Source organism: Leptonychotes weddellii, chromosome 1, assembly GCF_054177405.1.
Source record: "Leptonychotes weddellii isolate Sample4059 chromosome 1, ASM5417740v2, whole genome shotgun sequence".
Classification (NCBI taxonomy): domain Eukaryota; kingdom Metazoa; phylum Chordata; class Mammalia; order Carnivora; family Phocidae; genus Leptonychotes; species Leptonychotes weddellii.
This window is the reverse complement of record NC_138369.1, coordinates 9,323,040-9,345,844: the sequence shown is the minus strand read 5'-3', so window position 1 is coordinate 9,345,844 and position 22,805 is coordinate 9,323,040. Positions and strand designations below refer to the sequence as shown.

General features: G+C 51.7%; 1 protein-coding gene across 3 annotated transcripts in view; it reads right to left on the bottom strand.

The window, feature by feature from the left end:
- The window catches only part of AP1M1 (adaptor related protein complex 1 subunit mu 1), a 29,372-nt gene extending 8,701 nt beyond the window's left edge, over positions 1 to 20,671 (bottom strand). Inside the window, exons 1-7 of one of the 3 annotated variants that reach the window (XM_006736068.3) lie at positions 20,503 to 20,671; positions 14,955 to 15,111; positions 12,854 to 12,921; positions 11,064 to 11,194; positions 10,144 to 10,291; positions 8,724 to 8,759; positions 472 to 598 (exon numbers count right to left, since the gene is read on the bottom strand). In XM_006736068.3, the coding sequence (XP_006736131.1) occupies positions 472 to 598; positions 8,724 to 8,759; positions 10,144 to 10,291; positions 11,064 to 11,194; positions 12,854 to 12,921; positions 14,955 to 15,111; positions 20,503 to 20,544 (709 nt within the window). In that variant the 5' untranslated portion in view covers positions 20,545 to 20,671. The remainder of the gene's footprint in view (positions 1 to 471; positions 599 to 8,723; positions 8,760 to 10,143; positions 10,292 to 11,063; positions 11,195 to 12,853; positions 12,922 to 14,954; positions 15,112 to 20,502) is intronic. The other 2 variants (XM_006736069.3, XM_081814778.1) reach the window with 2 other exon arrangements.
- Between the last annotated feature and the right edge of the window lie 2,134 nt (positions 20,672 to 22,805).

Below are 22,805 nucleotides of genomic sequence, written 5' to 3'. Positions count from 1 at the left end.
AGCGAGTGCCATGTCCAGGCCAGGTGGTGAGAGCTGGAACCACTGTGCACAGCCTTAGAGCAGCCCAGACCGCGCGCCCCACCCGGGGACAGGAGCTCCGCAGGGAGAGGAGAGAACAAGGCCTAACCTTGAGCCCGCAGCTCCCTCCAAGATGGTGTAGCGCAGGGTCTCGGACCTGCTGCGTGACCCTCCCTGAACTTAACATCTAAGGCACTGGCCCGTGTCCTCTGGCCCGGGGGGCGGTAAGGGGACTTGACTTTGGGATCTTCACTCTTCTGTATTTTCTATGTCCAGGTATCGATGTATTAGTTTTCACAGTTATCTTGTCCACAACGTGAAAATGTGTCTGAAGCAAGTGCTTGAGATCCGCGTGTTCCCTCACGCAGCTCAATATCCCCTCAGCGCCGCTCTGAGCTCAGCGTGAGGCCCGCTCTGGCCACAGGGACGCCGTGGGGCTGGCGGGGTACTCACGGCCTGTGTTGTCGAAGAGGACCTTGTCATTGAGGCCCAGGCGCAGCTCGGGCATGCCTGACAGGAAGACCCGCATCTTGATGGAGCCCACGATCTCGCTGCGCAGCACATTGCCATTGGCACTGACCTGGGGGATGGCGAGGTGGGCATGAGGGGAGGTCCCTGCTCACCCAGCTGCCCCATTCTCAATGCCCTTCTCACCATCCCGAGCTGGGTGAGCCTCACCTTCCTCCCATCCAGCCTTTGTGCAGGGCCACAGGGGCCGACACATGGGCCCTGCCCTCTCGGTCTCAGGCCACACAGGCAGGCCTCTCTCGGAGCAGGCCACACTTGCTTTTCTTGAAATCTGTTTCTCCATATGGGGCCTGAGGCCACCCAGCCTATGTCCCCTACTTCCTAAAGATGGGGCTTCCAGGGCCCTGACCCCTCCGTGCTCCCCAGGGTGCCTGAAGTCTGATACCACTGATCCAAAGTAACCGTGTATTTAAACAGATATAGTCATGACAGTAAGTGACTGAGCCCTTCTTCTGCCCCAGGCGGGGCTCTGCGTGCCTCAACAGCCTGCAGGCCGGGGCGCTGACTCGGGTGACCCTCTACCTCTCGTGCAGACCAGGAAGCATCTGAGTGCGATGAGAAGTCACGGCAGGCCACCAGGCAAGCCCTGAGACTGTCCTGAGGGAGCCAGGCTGCTGCAACACCTCTTCACACGCCCATTTTAGATACAAGGACACTGAGGCACAGGGCAGAGGCCGCACGGTGGCTGGCAGAGGCGCTAGGGCCACAGCTGTGATCACCACCCCATATCAGCACGTCCACACCCACAGGCGAGGGCCAGGGCTACAAACGCAGGGGCCTCGGGGCCGCACAGGCCACTCCTCAGAGGGGCCAGCCACACTCACATAGTGCAGGGCCCGAGTTGCCTCTCTCTGCAGAGGAGGAGGAGAATCTGTCCAGCTTTTAACTCGAGTGTCTGGAAAGCACCACATGCACACACGTGAGCGCTCTGCCTCTGAGGGAGGCAGAGAACTAAGGCACCAAGTAGATGACAACCCCAGGAAAGGCACACAACAAGACAGCAGGCCCTGCACGGTCTGGCTCCATCACCCCCCCTTGCTCACTATACTCTGGCCACATGGCCTCTCACTGTCCCCACTTGGCAGGCAGCTCCCTGCCCCCACAGCACACAGTAGCCACCTCTTCCTCCCCTGCCTCTCGACAGCTCTGTCTGCCCACCCATCTCTGTCCCCCCTCTGGTGAGGGGCTGTGTCGGGCTCCTCCCTGCTGGGCCAGCACAAGGACAGCGCCTGGGGGCAGAAGGTCCTCAGAGAGCACGTGCCAACATGGGCCCTCGCTGGCTGGCCAGGCTCTGGCACTCTGACCGGACTTACTCAGGGGGCCCTCCATGCTCCTAGCTGTGACTGCCCCTAGATTGGGAGGGCTGTCTTCCTCCTGGGGAGTAGGGACTGCACAGCCCTCTGTAACTGAACATGTGAGGTCATGAACGCTGGGAAGGCAGGCTCAGTAGTGGAGCAGAAAAGCCGTGCAGCCCACCAGGCTAATCTCAGCCCTGCAGGCAGCAACCAGGACGGGTGGGCGCAGAAGAGATGTCTGCTGAGCTGCTTTCAGTACATCACTACGTCCAGGTGACCAGAATCTGGAAGCCCACGTTGACTCAGCTGCCAGCTCTGCAATCAGACTCAGGAAGATGGTGTTCCAACACGTCTCCAATATCCACACCCACCTCGTGCTGCCCCATGTATGGAAGATCAGGGGTCCTTCAGGCACAGACACATGCTGGGGTGCACTGGGGCTGGACACACCTTGAACTCCTAGTGCTTTCACATACAGCTATTTGGAAACTGCTCCTTGGGATTTGCTTTTCTACCCCAAGACACTCTAGAGTTAGAGGGACCATGTTCTTGGCTCAATGAACAATTCAGACAAAGGTCCCAAGACAGGAGGGGCATGCGGTTACTGAGGCCACTGTCTTGCTCCATGACTTAAACAGTAAGAAAGCAAATATGCTTACATTAAGTCCACTGGGAGAATCTGTTGGGGAAGCACTCTCGACAATTCCACAACCAGGAACTCACCCTTCCAGGAATCCCGCCGACGTACGGGACATATCCCAAACACAAGTCTGAGGATGAACAAGCTCGCTCATTTCTGCACTGTCTGCAGCAGCTGGAAATGGGCACACCCAAGCGAGCCGCATGATGGGATTGGCCCAGTCATGGTAATCTCCAAAGTGAAGATGAAGCAGGCTGCAGGTGACACGGGGTCGGCTTGCATCCTCTTTCCCTGCCACTGACTACAACGACAAACCTGGGCAGGGTGCCTGGGCAACCATGGAAGACTGAAAGGCGCAGCAGGTGGATCGGGAAAGAACCACTGTAGGAGCAGCGCCCTCCCTGCCTCCCCTCCGTGGGAAAGTGCAGAGGAAACCTGGAAGTGGAAGCGAGCACTGGGATGCAGACTGAGCTCGCGGAAGCCTCTAGCTCTGGCTTCAGGGCCAGAAGGGGAACTCCTGCCTCTTAGAGCGAGTACAGAAATCCCCTAATCCCCCCCTTTTGTCTGTTCTCTCACACCCAGGCCCCAGGCAACCCAGCTGCTGTTCCCAGAGGGTGGGGCAAACCCAGGACGGGGGCCCACTGCAGACAAGCATGACAGAATGGGGATCTAGAGCCCCCAACGAGGTGGTCACAGTACCAAAAAGGGATGCCCCAAGCAGTTGGAAAGTACCAGAAAGACAGCTAAGAATGAGGCGTCCAGGGAAACAAACCATGCAGTTGTTTATGTCTCCAGAGCTCTAGAACTGGGCATGAGTGGCTATGATCCTAATTAGTATGTCAAAGACTTTGAGAGACAAACTGCACAGTCCCAGACCGACCAGCAGGTGGAGCATACTCCGGATAAGCTCAAATAGCAAATGGCATGAAGGCTTTGAAAACTGAAAACTGAACTGATACTCATGGCCCACAGATTGGGGGTTACAACTTGTGGCCTGAACCTAACCAGGTCAACTGTCAGCTGAAACACAAATATTGACATTTCTGGTATAATCTAAACAATACCTAGACTATTATAATATTCAAAAAGTCCAGGATCGAATCTAAAACTACTTGGCATACAAAGAACCATGACAACTTTAGCTCACATGGAAAATACAGTTAACAGGTGCCAACACTGACGCAAATGCTGGGATTATCTGACAAAGACTTTAAATAGCTAGGTAAAAATCACAAACACCCTGGCAACAAATGTTAAAATAGAAAGTCTCAGCAGAGAAACAGACTACAGGAAAAAGGGTCAAATGGAAATTTTAGAACTAATAAATACAATGACTGAAATACAAAACTTGCTGGATGGGCTCAATAGCAGAATGGGGACAAAACAGGAAAGGGTCAGTGAACTTGAAGACAGAGCAAAAGGAATCATCCAATCTAAACAACAAAAAGAAAAAAAAAAGGGATAAAATAAAAAGAGCCTCAGAAGCCCTTGGGTCACTGACAAAAGGTCTAACATTCATGTCCCTGGAGTCCAAAAAGAAAGGAGAAAGAGTGAAATGATGCAAACCTATTTGAGGAAACACTGGCTGAAAATGTCCCAATTTTGGTAGAAGACCATAAGCCTACAGATGTGAGAAGCCGAACAAATCCCAAACAGTAGAAATCCAAAGATAACCATACCCAGACACATCATAATCTATCTGCTAAAAATGAAAGACAAAGACAAAATCTGGAAGGCATCCTGAGAAACACAAGGCATTACCTACAGGGGATACGAGTTTGAGTGACTGTGGATTTCTCATCATGAAGCATGGAGCCCCAAGGGATGGCAGGACATTTTCAAGGTGCCAAAGGAGAACTGCCAACCCAGAATCTGTTACCCAGTCAAAATACCCTTCAGAATGAAGGTGAAATGAAGACATTCTCAGATGAGGGAAAACCAAGCTGATCTGTTCCGAAAGAATTGCTAAAAGCAGCTTTTTAGGTGGAAGGGACATGTTCCCAGAAGGAAACCTGGAAAGTCAGGAAATCAAGGGAAAGCAACTGAAGTGGCAAATGTCTCGGTTATGTGGAAGACTGTTATTCTTCCCCTCTTGATTGCTTTCAAGTACGTCTGAAAATTAAAAGCAAAAATCTTAACACTGTCTGGGGCACCTGGGTGGCTCAGTCGGTTAAGTGTCTTCCTTTGGCTCAAGTCATGATCCCAGGCTCCCTGCTCAGTGGGGAGTCTGCTTGTCCCTCTTCTTCTGCCCCTCCCCACTGCTCATGCTCTCCCTCACTGTCTCACTCACCTTCTCTTGCTCTCTCAAATAAATAAAATCTTTTTAAGAAGTCTTAACACTGTCTGATGTGGTTTCCAATGTATCTAGATGAATATATGGAACAACTCTAGCATCAAGAGGTAGGAAAGTTTCTGGATCCCAACTGAAGTGATAAAATATTGATTCTAAGTAGATGATGAAAAGGTAAGTATGCATTTTATAGCAACAACTAGAAAAAACTATACAAAGAGATACAGTAATGACCACAATGAAGAAATGAAATGGAATGCTAAAAATATTCAAACAGACCACAGAAGGATAGGGGAAAAAAAAAAACCCAAAGGAATGAAAAATAGAAGGAATAAAAAGAAAACAAATAATACAACAGTAGACTTTAATCTAACAAATTAATAGTTACTGTAAGTATAAATGCTCTAAACATATTAATTAAAAGACCGAGACTCCCAGAATAGATTTTTAAAAATGACCCAATTTGAGCACCGGGTAACGTATGGAAGTGTCGAATCACTACATTGTACACCTGAAACTAATATTACACTGTATGTTACCTTACTGGAGTTTAAATAAAACCCTTTTAAAAATGACCCAGTTATATGTTGTCTACAAGATATATGATACGGGTAAGTTAAAAATAAAAGGACAGGGTGCCTGGCTGGCTCAGTCAGTAGAATGTACTTTTGATCTCAGGGTTGTGAGTTTGAGCCCCCACATTGGAGATAGAGATTACTAAATAACAAAATCTTTAAAAATAAAATAAAAGGATTAGAAAAAGAAGTAAAAGGATAGAAAGACGGGGTGCCTGGGTGGCTCAGTTGGTTAAGCGACTGCCTTCGGCTCAGGTCATGATCCTGGAGTCCCTGGATCGAGTCCCGCATTGGGCTCCCTGCTCTTCAGGGAGTCTGCTTCTCCCTCTGACCCTCCCCCCTCTCATGTGCTCTCTCTCATTCTCTCTCTCAAATAAATAAATAAAATCTTTAAAAAAAAAAAAAAGGATAGAAAGACATATAATGTGTACACACTGATCAAAAGAACTCTAGAGTGACAATATTAATAGCAAAAAAGACTTCAGAGCAAAAAAATTACCAGGGATAATTAGAGACATTATATAATGACAAAAGAAAGGGTCAATTCACCAAGGAAACATAAGAATCCTAAATGTGCTTGCGCCTATCAGCACAATGTCAAAATCTGCTAAGCAAAGACATTAATTCACAATTAACAGCTGGAGCTTTTAATACTCCGTCAATAATAGGTAGAACTAGTAGCCAGAAAATTAGCAAAAAAAGCTAGAAGAATTGAACATCACCAACCAAGAGGATTTAATTGGCATTTACAGAACACTCAACCCAACAATAGCAAAATATACATTTTTTTTCAAGTGCATATGGAAAATTCATCAAGACAGATCATATTCTGGGTCATTAAAATAAACTTTAACAAATTTAAAGAACTGACGTGTAAAAAGTATATTCTTAGATAATAATGCAATTAAATTAAAAATCAGTGACAGTAACAGAAATATCTGCGAACATTTAAAAATTAAACAACACACTTTTGTTAAATAATCCATGGGTCAAAAAGGAAGTCTCAAGGGAAATTTGAAGTTTTTCTGAACAAAAATGAAAATTCAACACACCAATTACGGGATGCAGCTAAAGCATTACTTAGACATTAAAAGCATTAGATATTTATATTAGAAAAGAGGTTTCAAATCAGTATCTTCAGTTTCCAACTTAAGAAACTAGAAAAAGAAGAGCAAAATGAACCCAAATCAGAGAAGAAAATACCAGTGCTAACAGCAGAAATCAATGAAATTGAAAACAGAAAAACAACAGAGAAAATCAATGAAAGCAAAAGCCAATTCTTGGTAAAGATCAATAAAATAGATGAAACTCTCACAAAACTGACAAAGAAAAAAGAAATATGACATAAATGGCCAATATCTGGAATGAAAGAGGGGACATCAGCATAGACCCTGCAGACATTAAAGAAACAATAAGGGAATACTATAAACAACACTATGCACATAAACTCAATGACTTCGATGAAATGGACCAGCTTCTTAAAAACAACACACTACCAAAACTCACCTAAGATGAAAGAGAAAATCTGAATAATCCTGTAACAATTACAGGATTGAAATTTGTAGTTAAAAATATTCTGAAAAGGGCGCCTGGGTGGCTCAGATGGTTAAGCGTCTGCCTTCGGCTCAGGTCATGATCCCGGGGTCCCGGGATCGAGTCCCGCATCGGGCTCCCTGCTCCTTGGGAGCCTGCTTCTCCCTCTGCCTCTCTCTCTCTCTCTCTCATGAATAAATAAAATCTTTAAAAAAAAAAAAAAAATATTCTGAAAAAGGGGTGCCTGGGTGGCTCAGTTGGTTAAGCATCCAATTCTTGATTTTGGCCCAGGTCATGATGTCAGGGTGGTGAGATCGAGCCCTGAGTCAGGCTCCACACCCAGTGTGGAGCCTGCTGAAGATTTTCTCTTTCCTTCTGCCCCTCCTCTCTCTTAAAAAAAAAATTCTGAAAAAGATATCTCTAGGCTCAGATAGTTTCACAGGTGAATTCTACCAAATAGAATAAAAAATATACAATTTACGACACCTTCAAAAAAATGAAATACTTAGTTATAACTCTAAAAAAAGTATACGTGGTAAAAACTACCAATGTTGATGAAAGAAATCAAAGATGACCTAACTAATCCAGTATCTGTGGATTCTGAGACTTAATATACGAAAGATATCAATTTTCTCCCACACTGATTAATAGAGTTATTTAATACAATACCAATCAAAATTCCAGCAGGATCTTTTTGTAGATATAGATAAGCTGATTCTAAAAATTTTTTACAAAGGAACTAAATAGCTAAAACAATTTTGAAAAAGGAAGAATGTTGGCAGAATCATATAATCTGATTTTCAGACTTTAAATAAAGTTACAGTTATCAAGACAGTGAGGTATGGGCTAATGAACAGATATACAGATCAATGGAACAGAAAAGAGTCCAGAAACAGACTCGCATGAATATGGCCAATTGCTTTTTGACAAAAATACAAAAGCAATTCAATGGAGAAAGGGATAGTTTTTTCAAAAAATGATATTGGAACACTGTTCTAGACGCAAAAAAACTGCATATAAACTTCCTACCTTATATAAAACTTAACTCAAAATTGATCATGGATCTAAATAAAATTATAAAACTTTTTGAAGAAATTTAGGAGGAAACCTATATGACCTTGGGTTTGGCAATGAGTTCTCAGACATGGCACCAAAAGCACACAGACGAAAAAATCGATAACTGGACTTCCTCAAAATTAAAAACTTTTGTCCTGGGCGCCTGGGTGGCTCAGTCATTAAGCGTCTGCCTTCAGCTCAGGTCATGATCCCAGGGTCCTGGGATCGAGCCCCGCATCGTGCTCCCTGCTCCGCGGGAAGCCTCTCCCACTCCCCCTCCTTGTGTTCCCTCTCTCGCTGTGTCTCTCTCTGTCAAATAAATAAATAAAATCTTTTTAAAAAACCCAAAAAACTTTTGTCCTGTGAAAGACACTGCACCAAAAGAATGAAAAGACAAGTGATGGACTGGGAGAAAACATCTGCAAATCACGTATCTGATGAGAGACTTGTATCCAGGATATATAAAGAACTTTCAAAATCCAAGAACCATAAAAAAAAAACCCAGCTTAAAAACACTCAAAAGACACGAAAAGACACTTCTCCAAAGATGGTATATGGACGACAAAGAAGCACATGAAGAGGTGGTTATCATTAGTCATTAGGGAACTTACAAATTAAAGCCGTGATGAGCTAACACAACACACCGATTAGGATGGCGAAAATCAAAACACTGATCAAGGATGTGGAGCAATCAGAACTCTCATCCACCGCTGGTGAAAAGGAAAAGATGGTGCAGCCACTCTGGAAAATGGTTTGGCAGTTTCTTATAAAGTTAAACATACACTTACCATATGACCCAGCAATCCCACTCCTGGGTATTTGCCCTAGAGAAATGAAAACTTCTGTCTACACACAAACCTGTATGTGAAACGTTTACAGCAACTCTATTCACAACCGCCCAACATTAGAAACAACCCAACAGTCCTTCAATCAGTGAATGGATAAACAAGGTGTGGTTCAGGATATAAAATAAATGTAAGTAAATATAAGAAGAAATAAACTTTCGATAAACAACAGTAACTTGGATGAATCTCAAAGGCATTATGCTAAGTAGAAAAAGCCAGACTCAAAAGGTCACATACTGTATGATTCCATTCATAGGACAATCTCAAAAAGACACTAGAGAAGTCCCCCCACACCGTCCCTTATCTGCAGGAGATACGTTCCAAGACCCCGTGGACGCCTGAAACCACAGACAGTACCAAATCTTCTATATGTTTTTTTTCTATACACATATATTTCTAATAAAGTTTAATTTATAAATGAGGCACAGTGAGAGATGAACAATGAATAATAAAATGGGACAATTAGAACAATATACTATAAGATATATGAATGTGGTTTCTCTCTCTCTCTCTCAAAACATCTGATTGTACTAGACCCACCCTTCTTCTTGTAATGATGAGAGAGGACAAAATGCCCTCATGACGACACAAAGCAAAGTGAATGACATGGGCCTTGTGATGTAGCATGAGGCCGCGGCTGACCTGACAAGTAAGGAGGAGGACCATCTGATTCCGGACCACGGTTGACTGGGGAAGAGAAACCGTGGAGTGGGGGGGGCTACCGGATAGTGATGGGGACCTGAGCGGTGGCCGCTGGGCAGGGGAGAGGCGGAAGGGTGGGACTACCAAGGGGTAGGCAGGAGGGAGGTTTTAGAGGGGATGTGCATCCTGATTATATAGCAGTGGGCTACAAAAATCTGTACATGTGCTAAAATTAACGGAAAAGAAAGTCAATTTTATTTAGTGATAATTTAAAAAATTACATCAAAGGAAAAAACAAATGTGCACAGAACAGTCGAACAACAATAACGAAGTAAGTTGTGGGAGAACCACATCTTATGCTCTCAGCTTTACAGAAAGACAGCGCGCGTTTGTAAATGTACAGAATGGGACCCGAAAGGATGATAATGAATCTTAAGTGAGGTGGTCTCTCTGAATATAGAGGCCTTTGCTTTCTGACTTTCCACCCTGCTTTAAACAGCAACAACCGCAATGTGCCTGCATTGATTCTAAGTAGGAACAAAAGCTTGTGAAAACAGGCTCCCCAGCTGCAATGAGTGGCCTAAACCTGCTGATCAGCTGTCACACAGAAAGTAAACGTCTCTCAGGGCCTTGCTAGTTGTAAAAGTCCAGTTGCTTTTATTTCAATTATAGAGAAGACAAAATTTCTCTAAACGAAGAAAAGAAACGAAAGGAAGCCTACCAAGAGGTTGACGGACTCGATGACGTCCAAGAACACCTCATTCTTCCGGTACTTGATGCCCTCGGACCGCCAGGACACTGCATTGGTGACGGTGGCTGGAGGCCTTGGGGCCCCCGTTTCCAGCTTGTGGCCTTCCTGAGTGATGTACCTGTGGGACCACACCCAGAGTAAGGACTTGGGGCACCAACATTTTGGAAACAGCCCCTCCCTGTAGCAGGTTCTAGAAAAGGCAGGCTCTGGTTTCACCTGGGCTGTTTAACACAAGAATATCTTACGATATCCAAAAAGCCCCAACAAATTCAAGTTACAATGAGCGCACAGCGTTCATTTTGCAGGGGGCGGAGAGGGGGCAAGGAGACAGCACTGGCAAGGAAAACCGGAGTGGGCACGAACTGCTCTCCTGCTGGGCAGGCAGAGGACACTAACCCCAGGGAGGGGGGGGAAGCTGGTGACCCCAATCCCACCTGGGGAGCACCAGGCACGAGATGCGGGCCAGCGACGTGGCTTCTCCGAGTGCCCCTCTGTGCCATGCAAAATGGGGAGCTGCGCCCCTCACTCTGAAAGGAGTGAAGGTGAAGCACTCGCAACAGGGCCTGGTGCACAGGAGGGACTTGATCCACTCGCCCCGGTGCGGAGGGCAGGGCAGGACTGCTGACAAGAATGCGTCTGTCATGTATGACAGTGAAAACAAAGGCAGGTGACTCCCTAACGACAAGGCACTTAGTGCACCACCTGGCACCAGGGACCTGCTCATGCTCGTGGGGATGCTGAACGGCCAAGACTCTACAACCGCCCGGGGACAGCCGGAGACAGGGTGGCGGCCCCCAACGTGAAGGCACATTCGCTTCCTCCTGTCTCCACACCTGACCACATCAACGCTGCGATGTTGCCAGGCCTGGGTCCCCGCCCTGCCCACTCACTCCTGCAGGATCTTGCTGTCGGTGGTCTGGGGGTAGCCGAAGTCCATGAGCTCGTCCAGCAGCTCGTAGATGATGACAAAGTTGTCGCGGATGCTCTCCTCCTCCAGCTCCTTGAAGTACTCTGAAAACACCTGTGGTGCGGGGTCATGGGGGCGGCAGATGGGGTGAGATGGGGCCAAGGAAGGGGGGTGCCCGCACAAAGCCGCCTGCCCTTTATGCCCATGCCCACAAGCTGCAGCTGCCCATGTGCGAGCCGTGGCGACATGCCACGTGCCAGGCCTTGGGCTGGGAGACCGTGGGCAGGAGAACAACCCTGGCTGCCTGAGCGGCAGGAAGCAGGCTGCGGGTGGGGCAGGCGTCCTCGGGAGGTGGGGGGGTGGGGGGGTGGAGGGGGGCCTGGGCAGAAGCCCTGCATCTCCACCCCCGTGGGTTCCCTCTCCTCTCCTCCCTGACGGTTCCCCCCTCCACCCGCCCAGGTCTAGGGCCTCATCGGAGCTTCTCTTTAATCCCCACTGTTAACTGTCACCCTTTGCCTGAGTCACAAGTGACTCAGGTGAGGGGCAAGAGCCACTGGGGTCAGAACAAGCGGTTCTTCCGGACTCTTCCAACTCCCCTGAGCTGTGGACACCCCCCCCCCAGTTCAATAGAAAATTAAGAGGATCAAAGAAGGGAGGGGAGAAAAGTTTCATTAGCACTAACCCTGAAGGAAAGCCACCGAGGCAAAAAGGAAATGCCAAACGCTGCAGGGAGGAGAACCTTCCTCCTTCCCCCTTTCCCCATCTCTGGTCCGTGGATGTCCCTCTGCACTCTGGCACCAGCCACTGGGCCTCTATTCGGAAATCACTCCTGCGACGGCGCCACTGCTCTGGCATGAAGGCCTACTCCTCAGCCCAGATTCAGGCTCCCCAGGGGGACACATGCTCTCCTGCCCACTGCCCAGACCGACCTACTTCCCACTGTCCAGCACAGTGGCTCCTGAGCTAGCTGCAAGTGGCACCACCTGAGGACGACAGCTCTCCTGCGCCCACCCCAGGCCTCCTGGGTCCGATTCTCCACTTTCTTCAACCCCATGGCCCCTGCTCCAGCCAGGCCCCTCCATTTCTCCTCTGGAAGCCCACAACAACCTCCTCACTGGCCTCCCTGCCGCCTTCAAGTTCTTCCTCCACTTAGCAGCCAGCTCGACAATCTTAACTCCAATCGGGTCTCGTCAGTCTCCCGCTTAAAGTTCCCCACCATCTCTCATCAGGCTTGGAACAAAATCCGAATTCCTCACTAGGCCCTGTGCGTCCCTGACCCCACAGTCCAGCCCCGCCCACCTTGCTGACCTCAGCCCCACACTGTCCTGAGCACACTGGCCAGTCTGATGGTCCCTGACCGTACCATACCACACGCACTCCTGCCCCAGGGCCTTTGCATGTGCTGCTCTCACTGCCTCCCCATCTCTGAGCAGAATTTGGTTCTGCCCTCCTCCTGGCTAGCCTACCTCCCTAAGCTCTGACTCTCAGCTGGCCCCTGGCCACCCTTCTACAGCCAATTGTGGGGCACAGCTGTCCCTCCTGGAGTCAGGGCGCACTGACCCGCCCTGAGCTCCACCTCTTGTTCACTTTCCCTTCCTCACCATGTCAAAGGGACACCGTCAAAGGCCATAAAATCCCACAAACGGGGCAGCTGGAGCTTCCCTTCCCATTTCCTGGGGTTCTAGCCCCAGAACTCCCTGGGAGGCTGCAGCCCTCGGGTGGCTGGTGTGGGTGGAGGCACACAGCAGAGAAGGGGACTGTGACTCAACTCACCTGTACCACCTTATAAAGGAAGGAGAACACCAGCGACACACAGGCGTTCTTCTTGGACGTGGCAACCACTGCATGGTGGCCCCAGTTAAGGAGTGTTCAGAGGCCTGGGCTGCTGCCTCGCAGACCCCGATTCACTACAGGTCTTGGGAGGACCCCCACGGCTACTCTGGGCTCAGAACCTCCCTCAACCCAACCCCCAGCCATTCACTTGGCCTTCAGGGGGTTACTGAGCTTATGGTCTGAGCCAGGCCTGAGACACTGCAGTCACCAGAAGTGGCCCCAGCCCCAAAGGAGTCCTCCATGAGAGAGAGGCAGCAGGGGACACAGAGAACCCACCCCAGCCACTGGCTTGGGGGTGAGAGGCTGCCCTGAGGAGGTGATAATCTGAGCTGACAGCCAAAGCCCAGCGTGGTGGTAAGGATACACCTTGGGTGGGGTGAACAACCCAGGGTGGGGAGGCAGCGCGGCTCTTTCCGGGAGCAGAAAGCAGGACCACGGTTGGTCCTTCCCCAAAAGCCAATGGCTTATGTGATCCCGCTGAGGTGCAGGGCTGCCCAGCCAGGCTCCAGCGGAAGCAGCCGGGGCCAATGCTGGCTCGAGCCCTTCCTGCAAGCCCTGGCTCCTAAAGCAAACCTTTTTAATAGAATCTCCATTTTCTTACTTGTTTGATGGGGACATGACAGTGGATTCATCGAGGTGATGTGTGTACAGTGTGTGGTACAGACTCTCCCTCCCACATAGGGAAGGGTCAGCATGTGCTGAGCACTTCCCGTTCCTTTCCCTAAAGAGCCTCGAGCTACCTGGGGAGGCTGGGTCCTCCACTGCAGGTCCATGTGCTGTGCCCTGGACGTGCCCATTCATGACACGCCTGTGCCACCTGGCCCCTGGGGCTGAGCTGGGAGCTCCAGGGGAAAGGGACGGCAGGGCCCACGTCCACCTCATTTCCTGCCTAGAGTGGGGACCCAGGAAACGGATGCGGGGCCAGTCAAAGGAGTGCTGGCCTCCCTCCTCCAGCCTGGGACCACATGCCCTTTAGGTGCTTTCTAAGGAGGGACAGTAGGCCCTCAAGGCCGGGCCCTGCTGGAAATTGTCACCCGACAGTGGAACTAGGGAGCAGGAAGGGGGTAATGGGCAGCAGGACCCAGAGAGGTAAGCCACTGCCGTGTCCTCCCTGGCTGCCCACGTGTGAGACCGGGGCCTGGCTGGAAACTGGTCAGACGGCTCCTGCTGAGCTCACACCACCGCCACCTCCACACCCGGGCAGCCACCGCCCAGACCCAGAGCGGCTTCACAGACGGCCAACTCCTGGCTTACAGGCCGCCTGGGGGACTCTGTAGAGCTGCCCCCCGGGCCCTCCAGAGAGCGAGGGGAAGGAGAAACAGAGGCTGCAGGAGCTGGACCTCAGGGCGCCAGACGAGGGTCACAGGCCGGCACCCTCGCTGTAATGTGCGCATGAGGCACTAGCGATGGGTGTGTGAACACGCACACTCTGACCCCTGCCTTGTCGCCCCCTCTCCGTACCTGCTCCTGTGCCCTGCAGTCTGGCCTCTGCGCTGCAGCCGGAAACCTTCCGCAAACGCACATCTGGCTTTGTGTCACCCCTCTGCCTAAAACCCTCCAAGGGCTTCCCATCAAAGGTGATATCCTAGGAGACCCCTCAGTGCTGCTGACCACTTGGGCCTCACTCCCACCGCACGCCCCCTTTTCTGCGCTCTAGCCACCCCCACTGCGGCTTCCAGAATGAGCCTCGCTTTCCCTCTGCAGAGCTCCTGTCCGGGCCTATCGTTCCTCGTGTCTGCCTACTGCTCTGGAGAGTGGACACCTGGTCTTCCTGAGGTCTCCTCCAGATGTCACCTCCTCAGGGAAGTCTTCCTGGATCCCCAGACTAGATGAGGTCCCCTGCCGTACCCTCTCCTCTCCTAGCAGCCATCACATTTGCTCCTGTGTGTTCCCCGCTCATCCCCTCAGGCCGCAGGGAACTCCGGGAGGGGGTGCCTGAGCCAGCCTGGAGCCAGGCGAGGCCGGGTACTGGAAGCTCTCGGTTGCCCATGTGTGTGCGCGCACACAGGAGGTCCCTGGGAGCTCCCCCGCAAAGGGATACGATACAGATTGTTGTGCTTGATCCACATGAAGCGGACTCCCCCGTGGGCCAGGATGGGCGACAGCATCCCTTCCTCCTCCTTCTCCATCAGGATAGGCATGAAGTGCTCCACCTCTGACATGTCCACGTCGCCACGGTAATTCCGGCAGATGAGCACCTGGGCCGGGAGTGAGGGCGGGGGGGACACTGCTTTCACTGTGAGCCCCACAAGCCAGGTACTGGGGTGGGGAGGTGAGAACGCCAACCTCCCTCACCACAGGGACCCTAGTCACACCCCTGTCCATCAGAGACTCCAGGCCATGCTGATCTCTGTCCCCCAGGGAATTCCTCAAGGAGAGCATTTCCCAAAGTGAACTCCACAGGGGCCAACCGGGTGCTCTGCAGGGGAGGGGAATATGGGGCAACGGTCCAGGACTGAGTCAACTGGGAGATGCCAGGTTAAAACAACTTCCTGTAGGCTCTCGCTGCAGACCTTCCCAGAGCCTTTCCTATGCTAACGTACCCCACTTTTCGCTGTGTCAGGGTACCCGTTCAGGGGACACTGGTACCCGGAGACTTAACACGGGACAAGCACTTTGGTAAAGTCTGGCAGGCTCTCACACAGGTAAACCTCGCTTAAGACCCAGCCATTCCTCTCTTAGGTAAAGTATTTACCCAAGAGAAACGAAACCCTACATCCACGTGAAGACCCATATCCACTGCAGCTTTATTGTACATAGATTGGGCTGGAGAGAGAGCCAATGTCCTCCAACAGGTGAACAGAAACAAGAACTGTGTCCATCCATAGCCCAGAAGGCTCCTCAGCCACGAGGAGTGACTACTGACTCGGGCGGCAGCACAGGGGCCTCCCAGGACCACCGGGCCAGGTGAGCAACCAGACAACGGACAGCATATCCCGTCCCACGGGATTCCACTTACATAAAGCCCTCGGAAGTGGTGACAGAAAGCACGTCAGTGGCGGCCTGGGGACGGGCTGGACACAAGGGGTGTAAGGAAGCCTCAGAGGGTGATGGAGTGTATGCATACGGCTTCCTGGGTTTACACAGTGACTGAACTCATCAAAGAAATGCAGTTTGGTCCACGTAAGCGACCCCTCCTGAAGGGACAAGGAGGCAGCCGAGGGTCTGCCAGGCTGCGAGAGGCTCTATCTGGAGACACGGCCTAGAGCCGCTCCCACGAGCCCGGGGGGACAGCTGCTGCAGGACTCAGCCCCGAGCTGAGCCGGGCCCTGTGGAGCTGACCGCGCAGCGCGGCGCCAGCCTCAGAACCTGCAGTCCCACAAAATACAATGTCTTTGTTGTTTCAAGCCAGGACAGAGAGAGAATCGGAAAGAAAGCGTCAAAACGAGAACCTCTTTCCTAGTTTCCCTTTCCTGGTCTATGCCCTCTTCCTGCTGAGGTCCAGAAGGCCTTAGGGACCCAGCACCCAGTGGGTGAGCTGACGGGCACATGGGCCAGGCCTGGGCTAAGGGACTCCCGTGCACCCCGACATATACTCCTTGCCAGGAATACACACCGGCCCTGCCACGAGGCGGGACTGTTAGTCTGAGAGAGATGCACAGTGATGTCCAGAAAGCTGGCACCACCGGCCCGAGGTCACACAGCCAGCAAAGGCGAGTCCAGATTCTAACCAGTTCTCACCCCCTGCACGGCCCCTTCTGCTCCCTAAACTGCTTTCCTGGGCTTCCCAAGGCCCATCTTCTTCCCCAGGTATACAGCTCTGGGGGCTGCAGCTGGCAGGGAGCCCCAAGCCCCCAGAATGCTCAAAGGAAAGAGCAGAGAGCAACTTCCCTTGCTCACTTCCATTACCAGGGCTGCAAAGAGGTCAGCTCATCCAACAAGCAGGCACTGGGTGCCCTCTACCGCACACCATGCTGGGCCTGGGGACACAGAGGTGACCAAAACAGAGTCCCTGCATTGCTTAGAAGGAACTGAGAGCCTCCCGAGGGTGTGACCTTCAAACTGAGGCCCGAGGGGACAGGGGGGATAGAGGCAGAGGGACTAGGGTGGCTGGAGCCACAGGGTAGAGTCAGGGGTGCAGCCCACGGTGGGACCTGGGAGCGCTGGTTACATGGAGTGAGGACAACCTCAGAGCTTGGGCTGCAGGTCCCAGATGAGAGGACAAAGACAGGAGACAGGACAGATTGAAGGGAGGCAGGCAATGTTGACGTGACAAACCCCTACCCTTATGGCTGCTCTTGACCCCCACAATTCCTTCCCCACGAAAAAGCGAGAGGGGTCTTCTTAAGCAGAACTCACACTGGGATTCTCCCTGCTGAAACTGCTGTCTACCCCAGTCTCCCCTCATGCTGAAAACAAACTGCAAGTTGAACCTCATGGCAAACTGATTCTTCATGGCCCCGCCAACGCCTCTCTGTCCATCTGGCCCCCACCCTCACCCCCAGGTCACTCTATTCCAGCCTTCCTGGTCCCCTAGCCGCTCTCTGAACTATCCACATCTATTCCTGCTTCAAGGCCTTTGCACTTGCAGTTCCCTCTGCCCAGAATGCCCTGGCCTCTTCTAGTTGCTCAAGCCTCACCTCAGATGGCACCTGCTCTAAGTCTTCCTTGCTTGCCCTGCCAAAGAGATCATATTTTGTCCCTCTTTACCCCAACTCCACTTTTCCTTCACTGCCCACAACACTGCTGCACTGTAATTTCTATCCTTTTTTATGGTCTGTCCCTTTTGCCAGAGTCTAAGACTCCCTGAGAACGGTGACCACTTCCATCTTGTTCATGACTGTGTCCCAGCACCCACAACAGAGCCTGACGCCAGTGGGTGCTCAGTGAATGTCTGTGGAGTGAACATGGGCATGAGGAGAGAAAGGAGGCGGGGATAATGCCCAGGTCTCCAATGAGGGCAGTCCCATGGACGGTGGTGTCACTCACTGAGATGGGGAGAGAGTAGGTCTGGGGTGGCAGCAAGTTCCTTTTGGGAAATGCCAGGTTTGTGGTGGCTGTGGGACCTCCGAGGTATCCCAGAGAACAGTGGATCTCCAGATAAGTACTCCGGACTGCGGTACAAACTTGAGTCACTGGCACACAGACGTGAGTCAAAGGCTGCCCAAGGAGAGGGACAGTGAGGGTGGGACTCCTAGGCCTAAGCAGGAGGAGTCAACATCCAAGGGAAGTGGCCAGGAGACGGTGACAGAAATGGGCAAAACAATAGGGAGTAGCAACTTGGAGGCCAATGGGAGCCCACTGAGGAGTATGGTAGTGGTGTTAGAAGCTGCAGAGAAACAAGAAAGATAAGGGCAAAGAAGTGTCCATGAGGGCTTTCTAGCAGCTAAATGTGGCTGGTTTCTTTGGTGATCAGAGGTTCTGGCTGGCAGACAGACGTGGGGTCATGAATTTCTTAATGTGCCATTACCTTACTTTTTATTAAATATAGTCTGCACAAAAGGTCTTTTAAAACCTGAGGTCCATGGGGAATGGAGTAATAAATAGCATGATCGTTGCTGAGGATGGGAGGCAAGTCCATGACTGCCCTGGGAGCTTCCCGAAAGGCAGGTCTGGTCATGCTCTTCCCAGGCTACAATTTCCTCTGGTGGCTCCTCCTTCTCGGGATCAGACTGGTCCCCTCTGTTCCTCATTCCCATCTGGACATCCTCAACCATCCATGGCCCTGCTGGTGCCATCCTCCAGGCTCCAGTGTTACCCGGGTCTTCTGGCCCACCAGCCCCAGCAGGCTGTCCCTGACCCCTCAGGCCAACTGCGATGCCTCCTTGTCCACCTGACTGTCACCTGGTCCCAGCTCTGGCACCTCCCTCCTCCAGGAAGCCTTCTGTAACTACCTCTCCTGCAACCAAAATTGAGGTTGGCATTTATACTACCCGGGGCTGTGTCCATGCCCTTACAAGCTACCTAGATCTGACCATTTGGATCCATCAGCTTCCGTGTGTCTCCCCTGCTAGAGCCCGAGGCCCTAGACAGGATTAACAAGGACTGTGGGCCATAGGTGGTGCTAGCCTGTCTCAAACATCTGCTCAGAGAGTTTGCACAATAACACCATAACCAGCTTGTGTGAGCAGTGAGGAACAAGGTTCAGAGAAGAGAAGGTACTTGCCTCAGGTCACACAGCTGAGCAGCAGAGATGGGTTTTGAACTCAGCCCTAACTGCGTAGTCACGATAAGAGTAGGCACTGGGCTTGGTGCATGCTAGGTGCTCATGAAATGTTTGCTGAAGGAATGAGAGATCTGAGATAAGGCAGCCTTTGGGAACTCGGGACACAGTGGCCAGCGTGGAAGGAAGAACACATGCTACAAGGACTCTGGGAACACTGCACCCACCTGGCCCCTGGTGTGCCCTGTGTCTTCCCTTGCCTGAGGGCTGGGGAAGGGAGTCCAGCACTGGACCTCACTAGCTGTTGACTTTGGGTGGCATCCAGGGCAGGCGACCCACTCAAGGGACTCTTGGAAAGTGCTAGAGCGGGGTACTCTGGGAGGGGGGCAGGAAGGGATAGCCACTTCACCTCTTCACTCCCCACTGCTTCTGAGCTAACTCCTGCCTGCCCCCGCTGGGCCCGAGGCCCACCTCTCTTCCAGTGATCCATGCGGGACTTGTTTAGCATTGTTGGTACTGTTCCTGTTCTTCCAGATGCAAGAGGCCAATACTCACTTGCCTTCTAGCCAGGACAGACTTGGGGGAAGGCAGCAGCCCACCTGGAAAGGCTTTGAAATCCCTCCTTTAAGAAGTTTTCCCAAAGTCCCCTGGGAATGGCACCTGGGTCCTAGTCATGTGCAACTCTTCCTTCAGGTCTCAGCCAGATTTGTCCCTCCCGGAAGCCCTCCCTGACCCCCAGCCCAGGCATAGTCTCCCATTACATTCTCACTGCTTCATCATGGCAACTGACATCGATGTGTGCTTTCTGAGATCAGTGCCCCTTTCTCCCACCAGACTGTGAGCTCCAGAAGGACTCCGATTTTGCTCACCAAAGGCAGCCCAAGCCTAAGCACCCCGTACGGGTGCTCCCCAAATATCAGCTGACTCCTAGACCTGCCATTCTGTGGCTGGTGTGACCTTGGGCAGGTTGCGCGCCTCTCTGTGCCTCAGTTTCTCCCTCTGTAAAATGGCCCTCCCACCACCCGCTTCACTTAATCCTGGAATTCACGCGGGGACTGGCAAAGAGAAATCGCCGGATAAAGAGGGCGGGACTGGCCCGAGGGCACACTGTCCCTGACACGCCTCACCACCTCTGGCCAAGGGTCGCACAGCCCCTGAGCGCCAGTTCTGGCTTCGAAACCGGCTGCGGCCCGCGCTCCCCGCTGCCTCGGGTTCCCCGATGCCCCCACGGAGGCTTGAGCACCCGACCCACAGTGGGAGGGGAGCCGTGCAGCTGTGTTGCCTAGCAACAGGGCGGGGCTCCCGGATCGAAGCCCCCGCCAGGTTACCTAGCAACAGGGTGGGGCCCTGAGGTGAGGCCGACCAGCCTCCCTAAGACTAGGGTGGGTCCCATTGGCGGGTTACTTAGCAACAGGGTGGGTCCCCCCCCAGGGGGCGAGGCCCCACCGGCTGCCTGGCAACGGGGAGGGTGGGGACCCATATGTACCTTGCCCTTTAGGTCCAGCACGTAGACGGCGCTGGCGGACATGACGGCTGCGGGAAGCCTCGGCACCTGCCGAGGGCGGCGGCGACGGCGGGGACTGCCGGGCGTTGAGCAAGGCCGGGCGCGTCCCGCGACAGTTCGCCTCCACTTCCGGTCCGGGGAGCCGCGCGCGACCGTTATGTCCGGTCGGGGAGGGGGGGGGGGCTGCCAGAAAGGCGCAGGCGCGAGGCGGAGTGCGCGCAGGCGCAGTACGCCCGATGTGACCTTATTTCCCGCTCCTGCCTCAAGCATCCGGAAGTAAGGCCCGGAGGGGCGGGGCCGGCTGACGCCGGGCACTCTCCAGGTGCCCGGCCGGGCGAGGAGGCCAGGGCGGTTGGAAACCCCCGCCCGGCCTCCGTGGGCTAAGTGAGGTGACATACCGGTGGTAGAACCCACCTTGGGCCCAGTCCCAGGAAACTCATAGTCTGGTGGGGGTTCCAGGAACAAATATAGTCACTAATTATTACACGCTTTATAGGGGAATGGAAGGTGGTGGTTACTTGGAAAGAGGCCAAACTCTCGGAATGGCACTCAAGCCTTACCAACAAGTCACTACTTGTTACCTGTCAGTGTCAGTGTCAACATTCGTCAGTGCCTATTTATGATCTGAAAACCACGCCCCACCGAACCTAGGTGAAAACACTTCTCTCATTTCTGTAGGTAGTGACCCCAGTGGGTGATACACATTGTGACCCCTGACCAATCGAGTATCTCACTTTTATGAACACTCAGGCTGTGGAGATATGCCTGCATTTTGTCCTCGTGAACCATCATAGTGCTCTGAGGACCCCAACCCTGCAGCATCAAGGCCATTTTACTCAGGCTGCCTGCCTCTGACTTTTGATCTTCCCTTCTATCTCCTTTGGGCTTTTGCAATATATCCTCGGCTTAGGATAGAGATGAAGTGCAAGGAAATCTGGAGGAGAAAACTGGAGTATTTAAAGACAAGTAAATCCTGGGCTGGAAGCATTCTTTCACAAAACGTCTGGGAGAGAGTTTTTGACAATTGTCTTGTACAATACCCTATTATACCTAGCCTCATAGTTTGCCCAAAATATTTCAATGTTTTAGGAAAACATGTCTTTTGAAAATTACAAAATTACACACTTCACAGGAAAAAAAAAACAACCCACGGAAATGCCAAAAAGTGTAAGAGAAAAAGAAAAACCACCCAGAAGAGGTGACCCCTCTCATTATGGAGCATTTCCTTTCAGGCTTGCTCTAGGCAATGTTTAGATGTTTAAAACCAGTATGGGGGGGCAGGGCTGGGAGGAACAGATTGGACAAAAGTCTTTTGAAGAAACAAGACACCCAAGTGCCAAGAGCACCATCACAGTAAACACTGTTTACATAAATTACTCCATTCTCCATTTGTTGAGCTGGGGGGGGGGGGTTCAAGTCACCGTCCTTGGCATTTACACTTAATGTAGAAGCCAGATTTGACCTCTGCACCATCTCAGAAAAGACCAGACCCATTGCAGTAGACCAGGGTTTCTCAAACTTTGCTGCCTGTTAGGGTCATCTGAGGAGCTCTGGAAAATCTCAGGGACTGAACCCCACCCCAGGCAGCATTGGTGGTTCTTAATGCTCCCAGAAGAGTCTAACATCTACGAGAGTTCGAGAAACGTTGTGGTAGACTAACAGCGATGGCCTGAATCAACCATGTCTCCTGGTGTCCGCGCCCGTGGAGTTCTCTCCCTGACTGGGTTTGGCAATGTGACTTGTGGTGGCCAATGGAATAGACTACACAGAGATTCTGAAGAAAGAGTAACTGCCATCTTAGCCGTTCTGGCCCCAGGCAAGTTAAGAGAGCCACACAGGTGAACTACACCACATGGCATAGAGCCATCCAGCCCAGCAGTGGACCCACCGAAGAGAAATCCTGCTGTTTTAAGTCATCCGGCTTTAGACTGGGCAGGCAGGGAGATGGAGTATCTATCTTCCAGGATCCCGACAATGGCTTCTCACAGCACCCCGCCATGCTCACAAACCCCAGCGGCTGACTCATGGATGGAAAAGGCCTCCACGTGCCTTTTGGCTAGGCTGTGGAGAACTCTAGGGACTCTGGCCCAAGGAGCGACTACTACTGACAGTATATTACCTCACAGGTGGGTTGCAAGCCACAGGTGGAAAAACATGTCACCTCATTTCTTCCAGGTTGAGGGTAAATGGTCACTTTGCAGTATGTGCATTCTACATGTGTAATAAATCCAAAAAGCAGTGTTTCTAGTGATAATCAAACCGCTTATAATTTAAGACACTCACAC